The following is a 10898-nucleotide window of genomic DNA, read 5'->3' on the forward strand; positions in this document are numbered from 1 at the left end:
GGTGTTAGAAATGAAATATATTGGTGGCAGGAAAGAAATGTAAGTGGTAAATTTGATATTAAAATAATATAGGGTGGTATTCGTGTAATATTAAAGTTTTAGGTATTAGATATGTAAATAGGATGTTATAAAGTGGTATGTATGTAAATTTCCCTAAAAAGAATTATTGAAAGCAACGGAAAGATCATGATAAAAAATTGCTTCAAATAAAACCTTAATTAGCTTGATAAAAATCAAGCCAACCTTGTATATGGTTCAATTTTTGAAGGCAAAAACCCTACCAAACCAGCTGGCCACCAGGGTTAGGTCATTCTTGAAGGTCTTCCTACTCATTTTTACCAAGTCTTCACACGCCCATGAACTGGCCAACGCTAATATGCTTTTTTTTTAACAGAAAATTAATTAAATTATATTTTTAAAACTCCACTGGGCCGGTAGTCCTGGTCGTCGCTCGGGCGGCGGGCTCTTGCTCTTAGTAAAGTCTCTTCGTCTCTCTCTCTCTGTCTTCTCTTTTGATTCTCTAGGAGGGAGGAGTTTGGACTCTCCTCTCGAAGATCGGGGCATCGTCCGTGTGGTGACTATAGATATCCAGGTTAGCTTGCTTTCTAGTTATCGAACCAGGAATCATTTTCAGCTGGATCTTACTTTCCCTTTGGTTCTTTTCTTCTGTAGCTGTAATCTTACTGGTTTGACCCTTTGATGCTTGTTCTTGTTTGAATGCGGGTTATTTTTTTGGAAATTTGGGGCGATTTGGGGGCGCAGACAGTGTGATCTTTCTATGACATGTTGTATTTTCTGAAAGATGTTTTCTTTCTCTTATTTGCTGGAAGCCCTTCTTTGTTTCTATCGATTATAACGCTGCCAGAGTCTTGAATATATGAACTATTCCGTGATTTTTATTTAGAGCAATTGGATGAGATGAGATCATTGGTTTCTTATTTAAAAAAGTTGAAATTTTGCGGGAAACTTGTTTCTGAAGAAGAGCAAACTTTAAGAGAGAGAGAGAGAATCGGAAATACAAGCAGAACAAACTGAAATAGATGCAGAAAACGATCCAAAACCCCGCAAGTTTATGCATTAAAAAGCAGTAAACATTGATCTTTTATTCTAGTATTGGGTTGATCTTCCTAAGTCTTTCCATGATTATTATTGGTAGAGCTGTGATAGTATTCCTTTTTTGGCAGTAGATGTATTTTATTATATGAATCCATTCCATCAATATTTTCAGGCATTATGTTATTGATTTTGCAAAGGGGAGAGACCTAGTTTTTGAATTTGAAAATAATTTGAATTGCTTAAATTAAATTCAAGTTGTGAAGAACCTTGGAAGGTGAAGATGGCAAGGGGTAGGCCAAAGGAGAAACTGAGATGGAGCAAGCTCTATTCTTTCAGTTGCGTTCGTCCCTCTGTTAAGTCAGACTTGGATAACTCCCCTTCCCTCAGAGGGCCAGGCTATTCCCGAGTCGTCCACTGTAACCAGCCTCTTGTTCATCGAAAAAAACCCTTCAGATACCCCACCAACTACATCTCCACCACCAAGTATAATTTTGTAAGTTTTCTTCCAAAGGCAATCTTTGAACAGTTCCGGCGGGTTGCAAACCTCTACTTTCTATTGACTGCAGCCCTGTCTCTCACACCAATCACTCCTTTCACTCCTGTGAGCATGATTGCTCCATTAACATTTGTGGTTGGGCTCAGTATGGCAAAAGAGGCATTGGAAGATTGGCAAAGATTTATGCAGGATGTGAAGGTCAACAGGAGGAAGTTCAGCATCCACCAAGGAGAAGGTCAGTTTGGTTATAGGAATTGTCAAAATATCTTAGTTGGGGATGTTGTTAAAGTTGAGAAAGATCAGTTTTTTCCTGCGGACTTGCTTCTTTTGTCATCTAGCTATGAAGATGGGATATGCTATGTTGAGACTATGAATTTGGATGGCGAGACAAACCTGAAGGTGAAGAGATCACTGGAAGTGACCCTGCCCCTAGATGATGATGAGGCTTTCAAGGATTTTGCAGGCACAATCAGATGCGAGGACCCAAATTCCAACCTCTATACATTTGTTGGCAATTTTGAATATGAGCGTCAAATGTATGCACTTGATCCAAACCAGATACTTCTTCGAGATTCGAAGCTTAGGAATACTTCATTTATTTATGGTGTTGTAATTTTCACCGGACATGACACTAAAGTCATGCAGAATGCAACAAAATCTCCTTCAAAAAGAAGTAAAATAGAAAAGAAAATGGACAGTATAATATACATACTCTTTAGCCTTCTTGTGTTGATTTCACTGATCAGTTCCATTGGATTTGCGGTAAAAATAAAGTATGGGATGCCAAAATGGTGGTATCTGCAACCAAATAAGAATGCAAAGTTGTATGATCCTTCAAAACCTGTAGCGGCAGGCTTCTTCCATCTGGTTACAGCTCTCATTTTATATGGATATCTCATACCCATTTCGCTTTATATTTCCATTGAAGTTGTGAAAGTTTTGCAAGCTATGTTTATCAATCAAGATATTCAATTATATGATGAAGATTCCGGAAATCCTGCACATGCCCGAACATCAAATTTGAATGAGGAGCTTGGTCAAGTTGATACAATCTTGTCAGATAAAACGGGAACTTTGACTTGCAACCAAATGGACTTTTTGAAGTGTTCTATAGCAGGAATATCATATGGAGTAGGTTCTAGTGAAGTAGAATTAGCTGCAGCAAAGGTCATGGCTTCAGAAGTTTCAAGTCCTCTTGCGTTGCAGAGTAGTAATCAGGATTTATGGGAGAAACAAGCAAGTACATATGGATCTTCCGAAATCGTTTCCATCAGTGGTTACTCTCCCATGATGAGGAAAGAGAAGAAGTCTTCCATCAAAGGTTTCAGCTTTGTAGATGATCGTCTTATGCAAGGAAACTGGATCAATAATCCAAATGCAGATATCGTTCTTCTATTCTTTCGGATCCTTGCACTTTGTCACACAGCTATTCCAGAGTTAAATGAGGAAACTGGTATTTTTAACTATGAAGCTGAATCACCAGATGAAGGGGCATTTCTTGTTGCTGCCAGAGAGTTTGGATTTGAATTCTGCAAGAGAACCCAATCAAGTGTGTTTGTTCGTGAGATGCAAATTTCCGGATATCCCATAGAAAGGTTAGCATTTAAGCTAACACATAAAATCACATGTTTTAAGTTTTAAATGTTTTTTAAAATCATGGACAAGTTTCAATTTTTTGACCTTATAGTTGTGTTTCAGGGAGTTCAAGGTCCTCAATTTGTTAGAATTTAACAGCCAAAGGAAGAGGATGTCAGTTGTTGTACGTGATGAATCAGGACAGATACTTCTTCTTTGCAAAGGTGCTGATAGGTATAATTGTGTATTCTTCCATTAATTTTTCATCGAAGTTTTTGATCTAGTTTTATCCTGAAATCTTCTAATGCACTTGAAGATGCGTTAGAGCTTAGAAGTAACTTTCTGTTGTAGCAATGCTCACTGTTAAACGAAACTTCATTATTCTTTTTCAACTAAGCAGCATAATATTTGAAAGACTATCTAAACATGGAAGAATGTATGAACATGATACTCAAAAGCATCTAAATGAGTATGGGGAATCAGGCCTGCGGACATTAGCACTGGCATACAAGAAACTTGAGGAAGCTGAGTACTCATCTTGGAATAATGAATTTATAAAAGCAAAGACATCAATTGGACCAGACAGAGAATCAAAACTGGAGCAAGTCGCCGATATGATTGAGCGAGATTTATTTCTAATTGGTGCTACAGCAGTGGAGGATAAATTGCAGAGAGGAGTAAGTATTTGTCTGGCTTGAATCGGTGAATTTATGTTCTTTTCGGGCTTCGTTTGGGACGGTTTTTTTAGTGCTTCTTAAAATAACTTTTTAGTAAAAAATTAAAATTTTTATACTAGAAACTGCTTTAAGAAGCAGTAAGAAAGTCGTCCCAAACAAAAACCTCAGTCTCTTGAGATATCTCCGTTTCCGACATCTTCAGGTACCAAGGTGTATAGATAAGTTAGCACAAGCTGGATTGAAGATCTGGGTTCTAACTGGTGATAAGATGGAAACTGCTATTAATATAGGGTCTGTTTCTTTTTTAACTCTATCAAGTTCGCTTCTATCCTTGTTATTCATTGATTATTACTCATCTTTTTAAAACTTTGCAGCTTCGCATGTAGTTTGCTAAGACAGGGCATGAAGCAGATATGTATATCAACACTGAACACTGAATTGATAGGCCGAGAGGCTAAAAAGGTAAAGTTAGCCTCAGATGAGCATTCAAAGTTTCTTAGCTGCTGGAATTTTGTTTCATGTAAGCTCTTCTTATTGATGATGGGCCAGGCTATAAAAGAGAACATGTTGATGCAAATCGCTAATGCCTCACAAGCTGTGAACTTAGAGAACGATCCTCACGAAGCATTTGCCTTGATCATTGATGGGAAAGCTTTAAGCTATGTTTTAGAAGATGATATGAAGAAAGAGTTCCTTAACCTTGCAGTTAATTGTGCTTCAGTAATATGCTGTAGGGTCTCCCCAAAGCAAAAAGCACTGGTAAATTGTTTGGCTTTCTTCTTCTTCTTCTTCTTCTTAACTTTTTGTTCTAATGCATTAATCGCAGCAACAAATCTCTTGTATAAGTTATCTTTTGGTTCTTTTGCTATTAGGTGACTCGTTTGGTAAAAGAAGGAACAAGAAAAACTACACTAGCCATAGGTGATGGTGCAAATGATGTTGGCATGATTCAAGAGGCTGATATTGGTGTGGGGATCAGTGGGGTTGAAGGAATGCAGGTAAAAAACTAAGATGAATTTTGAAAACTTCATAAGCTTATTCTAAGCTGATAGTATGTCCACTATTCTATACTGAATATTAAATTGTTCAATTCTTACTTCTTTCTGCTCTTTGTAGGCAGTGATGGCCAGCGACTTCTCTATTGCACAGTTTCGTTTTCTTGAGCGACTTCTTGTTGTCCATGGCCACTGGTGTTATAAAAGGGTAGCCCAGATGGTATGAAGAGAATGATTCACTTGCTTTGCTTTGTATTTCAGTCCAATTTTTTCATGTTTTGAGCCTTAGCTTCCTTCGTGATTCTTACATATGGATACTTATCTCATTCAGATATGTTATTTCTTCTACAAGAATATAGCTTTTGGTCTCACACTATTCTACTTCGAGGCTTATGCGGGCTTCTCTGGGCAGTCTATCTATGATGATTGGTACATGCTACTGTTCAATGTCATTCTAACCTCATTGCCTGTCATATCGCTGGGAGTCTTTGAGCAAGACGTATCTTCTGAAGTCTGCTTACAGGTAAGTTTGACTTCTGAAGTGCCTTTACTATGATTATAAAGACAATTCCACTAAATAAAATATACAGTGAGAAATTTCTTTTATTTCTCGAAGCTCTACCTAAAGAGAGCTTCGGGTCATTCTCAAATTTTGTTTTCAACGTAATGCTTGATTCTGTAAAGAGCACATCAAATATCCTTAACTATTATAAGCAAATGTTTAGGAAGAATTCTGCCTAAATTCGTGAGAATTCTCAGCACCTTTCTAATCTCCACATGATGCTTCATGCAGTTTCCAGCACTGTACCAGCAAGGACCAAAAAATCTGTTCTTCGACTGGTTCAGGATTTTTGGTTGGATGGCGAACGGTCTCTACTCATCTCTCATCATTTTCTTCTTAACAATTAACATAGTGAATGTTCAACCTTTCAGAGCTGGGGGTCAAACAACTGACATGGCTTTGGTTGGAACAATCATGTTCACTGCAATCATCTGGACTGTTAATGTGCAGATTGCAATGAAAATGAGCCATTTTACATGGATTCAACACCTCTTCGTGTGGGGAAGCATTGCAACCTGGTACATATTCCTGCTTGGCTATGGCTTCTCATATTCCTTATTCTCCGGCAGCGAGTGTCAAATTCTCGTGGAGGCCCTCGCGCCGGCGCCCATCTATTGGCTTTCCACTCTTTTCGTCGCGGCCGTGTGCAACCTCCCCTACCTCGCACACATCTCGTACCAGCGAACTTTTCATCCAATGGATCACCATGTGATTCAGGAGATGAAGCACTATAAGAAGGATGTTGAAGACCAACGGATGTGGAAGAGGGAGAAATCTAAGGCAAAGCAAAGAACAAAGATTGGGTTCTCGGCAAGAGTAGATGCGAAGATCAGGCAATTGAGAGGAAGGTGGCATAGGAAAATGCTATCTCTAAATGTGGAAACAGTATCGTAGCTTGACAATCTCTTTGCCCTCCCTCCTGTTCTATAAGGTTCAAGTTTATTCATTAAGTTGTTTTTTTTTTTTTTCCTTCATGTTATACATCTTGTAGCATTAGCATGGGGGATGGTTCAGAGGATTCCCTAATAGTATAGTAAAGCCAGAAAATTTATATAGCATGTTTGTATAACTTGTCAAAATTTTAGCATAGTTTTGTAGATTTGTTTCTATTTTTCTTTTTTTTTTCTTCTTCTTGGGTGATCCTAATGCCTATCAATCAAGCAACAGTCAAATTTGTGAAAACAAGCATCATGAAAGTCAAGCTACATCACAAGTAATTTCTATGGTGATTTGAATGTATATCAAGTTTGGGCTTCATTTGAGATAGCTTTCGAACTACTTTTTAAAATGACTTTCTATTACAAAAATTTCAAATTCAAAAAAAATTTGTACTAGAAAGTTATTTTAGAAAGCAAGAAGAAAACAGTCCCAAATGAAACCAAATGCCGTTTGAATTTCAATCAAGTACTTGAGAAGATGTTGATGGATGGGATTAATGATCATTCTGATAAAAGCGAGTTTGTTTAGCAACCAAGTTGTTGAGTCCAAAAGCTAACTTAAGAACTTATAAATTTAAAGTTTCGTTTGGGATAGTTTTTTATCACTATTTTTTTGTTATTTTTAAGAAATTTTTGTACTCAAAAGTTATCTTAGAAAGCAATAAAAAACTATCTCAAATGAAATTTAAGTCATTTTATATCAAAAAAGCGAGCATCAAGAGATAATAAAAAAAGCAAGCATCATACTCAAGAATATACAAGGTGTGGTACTCTTATCTTCTCTCAAAATTCATTTTAAGGCAACTAATAATCAAACCTAGTATAACACATTTACTTGTAAGACTTGAAATTGTCTATAGACTTGGAGCGCAAAAAACTATAAACTCTTAGCATGTTCTAGTTTATATCAAACCATGTATTAAATGATATGTGGCTTGGAATTCTACTCTATGGAGCTATGATAAGAAAGTTTGACCAAAGATTAAGAAGCTTGAGAAGTATCATATCATAAATGTATAAAGAGAGAAGAAAAAAGTAGTTGTTGTGATAGAAATTTTTGGTAATTCTCATAAACATCTACCAATCAATTTAATAAACAAACCATTGAAGAAAAATGAGATAAAAATGTGAATTAGGATGAGTTTTGATTTAGTTCAATATCCAAATACCTCTCACAAGTCACTCTTGAGAAATAAGAAAGAAGTTTGATCAAAAGGTATCAATGGACTCCACAAAAAAGAGCAAATAAAGATATTTTCCTTGGAAATAAGCTTAAGATGTGTTGGATCTACAAAAAAAGTATATTTTAATGTATTAAATTCATCATAGTCGGTGTGGGTGAATCACTCTATAATAGAGAGCCCATCAAGAAAAAAATAATAAGACAAAGTTATTACTGTCCAATAATGAGAGATAATGCAAAGAAATTCACAAAGAGATATAAGAGTTATCAAATGCATGCAGTGGCGGAGCCAGAAAATGTATTTAGGGGGGGGCCTAAATTATTATTTTTTATTTTCCTTCAAATTTTTACATCCAGACTTGGAATCAAAATAGTAGGTTTTAAAAATGATAAAACTTTGATAGTGAATTAGTTTATTTTTTTCTTCACAAAATGACTTCCAATCATCAAATCACTTGATTACTACTAGAACGATCGAGTTCAATATATTAACTAAATACGTGATATTAAAAATCTCATTGCACAAAAATAAATCATAAAATCTCTTTAAGATCGAATCAATACAGGATTAAGCTAATATAAACCTAGAAAAAAATGTAAATGAATAGGAAATTAAATTGAGAGTGATTTGAATGGACGGCCGATCTTAAATATCTTGATTGGGGGGGGGAGTGCCTCCCCTTGCCTCCGCCAATGAATGCATGACATAATACTTTTATTAGCCAATGTTTTAGCTATTTACATCCCCAAGGTCATTTCCCGTGTGGGGGACACTTAACCTTAGTGTCATTTTTACGACCTTTCAATAGTGATATTTTATGCTTGTGGTTGTGGATTACTTCACTAAATAGCTGGGTGGAGGCAATCTATCACATTCTCATGAGCTACTATTGAGGTAACAATGAAGCTTTTCTAGCATGAAATTTTCACTAACTTTAGACTTCCACTCATCATTATAAGAACTAAAGGTTTTCAAGTTTCAAGTAAGAAAAATGGTAAGCTTCTAAAAAAATAATGGAGTTAATATGATAATCTTCTTCACCCATCGCCCTCATATAGATCAATAAATAGACACTTCAAACAAGTTATACTAAATTAGTAAAGAGGAAGAATTTTGGTAGCTCAAAAAATTAGGTAACTGAACTACCATTAATCTACACTCACTAGGAAAATGAAATTCTCACTAGCTTTCATATATAATGAATTTAAAAATAAGATAATCCAAATCTGCTTTAGGATACAAAAATTAAAGTTTTCGAAATAATTAGAATGCAAAAAAGCTATAGTAGTTTGAGTTATTATGTCTGTTAACTTGTTTGGTTATTAGAGAACTAAATCAATATATTTTATTAATGCAAATAATGAAGGCTTAATATTCTTCCACACAAATAAAATAAGGAAAAACTACATGAAATGTTTAAACAATTAACTAAGGATTAAAGCAATTCTAAGAGAAAATAAGAAAACCAAAAAAGCATTACATAATTAAAGTATAAAATAAATTCATTTATAAGCTCATTACATATGCAATATATCTTTTTAGCACACTATTTTTAAAATGCGACAATTTTTAAAATGCTTTCATTTATAAGTACATTTTTAATGGTGAAAAAAGAGAGTACATTTTAAGGGTCTTGAAGTCATCTTCTATATACTTGAGACAATCTCAAACATAAATAGCAATTAATATGGCAAGCTACATGTCATAACCCAAAATCTAAATGTAGAAGAATTACTTATTTTATCTTTAATTTATATACAATAACCACTAAATACATTTAGCTAATAAAAATTTCAACAGAAAAAATCATATATATCAAAATATTTCACTATAATAAGTGCTCTTTAAATTCATTTATACTAGTTAGAAGATCAATTAATATATCAGTTTTTCTTTTAAGCCATCTGACTATGATATATTATGATAAAAAATACATATATCCAGATATAAAATTATACCAACTTCACTCCAATGGGCCCTGATCCTTTTCTAAAACCATAGTATGAGCTAACAACTCAGTCTATTGTCAGAAACTGCAATTGCACAAATCATACAAGATAATAGAAATAACATATATGTAATCATTCAATCCGTATAATTATAAATATGTAATAGTAAGAAAAAGGGACAGTTAATATGAATAGTGGTAGAGCTAAGGGGGGCCTTGTGGGCGCATGAATATATGCATGTTACGGTCTCAAGCATGAATTAAAAAAAAGGGAGTATATTTAAAATTTAGATTTGTTCCCCCTTTAAGGCTCTTCCAGTGAATATGAACATTCTTAATTCATATGAGTTGTGGAAATTAATACAAAGAATGTCACTAGTGAATCAGAGATTTATAGCATATAAAGGATCAACATGTTATGTCATTCTTATACTCATACCAAATGCAATACAACAGGTAAAGTGATGAATCTATGCATGTTTATGATTTAAACCTTATTTTATCTATATTTCATCCCAAGTATATCAATTCTATATTTATTTTTGCATGTCGTATAATATCAATGCATGTATATCATGTTCTATATAAACTGCAATGTATCATGTATATCATATATTTTAGATGTATCAAAAGTCTTGGTATTAGTCTTATAAATCTTATCATATGCATGTATTATTCATATTATATATTATGTTCATAGTTTGTCATATCATTTATTCAATTATTATATCAAGCCTCATTCTATTAATGTGCAATCCTAACATTTATGCAAATCATGGTATAAGTAAGGAAGGACATAGAACCACTTTATGATGTTTTTTATATATCAAATCATGTAAGTCCTTCAAATCGAATGAAAATCAGTCTCAATCATATTAGTCATGTAAATATTAATAAATCTCATATCGCATGTTATAAGTCAGTTGGTTTCATCTAAAAAATCATCAGTTCATTATTTCTCAGTGTATCATATATCATATCATTCAATCAAGGTGCAACCCTAAGGGGCTGTTTGGCAATACGATTTATACAGGATTTGAAAGAATTTATGCTAAATCCTGCCAAACAGAATTTAGGGAACAATTAAATCTCACAACAAGATAAATCCTCTACTTCGCTCTTTTTGTTGTGAATACCAGATTTTCTAAATCCGAGAGTTCGATGGATTTACGGTATTTGGTTAAAGAAGCGCACAAATGAAAAAAAATGGCTACCTTCGCTACGAGCAAGCTCCCGTCATCGTCTTTACTTATGATCGAACAAACGAATGATGAGGTGTGATTTTGGATCCGACAGGAAGGAACGTTGAAGGAGATGAAGAAATTATTTAGCTACTCGTTTAAAACTATGCCTGTCACACGAAGGAGGCAAAGTTGAAGAGCAATGAATAATGGAGAAGGGAAAAGCAAATCTAGGAAATCTGCAGAATCAAAGTATCCATATGAAGATAAAATAGTAAGAGAATTA

The 10898-nt window shown here is 34.5% G+C and overlaps 1 protein-coding gene across 1 annotated transcript; it reads left to right on the top strand.

Annotated features, from left to right (window-relative positions):
• Positions 1 to 436: 436 nt before the first annotated feature.
• On the top strand, positions 437 to 6470 carry LOC110115445 (probable phospholipid-transporting ATPase 4). Its single transcript, XM_020848668.2, has 11 exons — positions 437 to 592; positions 1229 to 3147; positions 3251 to 3361; positions 3528 to 3804; positions 4007 to 4095; positions 4179 to 4266; positions 4354 to 4563; positions 4677 to 4802; positions 4921 to 5019; positions 5131 to 5322; positions 5593 to 6470. The coding sequence occupies exons 2-11, from the start codon at positions 1337 to 1339 to the stop codon at positions 6253 to 6255; spliced, it is 3666 nt and encodes a 1221-aa protein (XP_020704327.1). The 5' UTR covers positions 437 to 592; positions 1229 to 1336; the 3' UTR covers positions 6256 to 6470.
• Positions 6471 to 10898: the final 4428 nt, after the last annotated feature.

Source organism: Dendrobium catenatum, unplaced genomic scaffold (genome assembly GCF_001605985.2).
Source record: "Dendrobium catenatum unplaced genomic scaffold, ASM160598v2 fragScaff_scaffold_1483, whole genome shotgun sequence".
Classification (NCBI taxonomy): domain Eukaryota; kingdom Viridiplantae; phylum Streptophyta; class Magnoliopsida; order Asparagales; family Orchidaceae; genus Dendrobium; species Dendrobium catenatum.

Excerpts from the sequence above, each read along its gene's own strand:
- LOC110115445 (XM_020848668.2), top strand. The coding sequence starts at position 1,337 with ATGGCAAGGGGTAGGCCAAAGGAGAAACTGAGATGGAGCAAGCTCTAT. Across the intron at positions 4,564-4,676 it reads CCCCAAAGCAAAAAGCACTG|GTGACTCGTTTGGTAAAAGA; the intron begins GTAAATTGTTTG and ends TTTTGCTATTAG. Across the intron at positions 5,323-5,592 it reads CTTCTGAAGTCTGCTTACAG|TTTCCAGCACTGTACCAGCA; the intron begins GTAAGTTTGACT and ends TGCTTCATGCAG.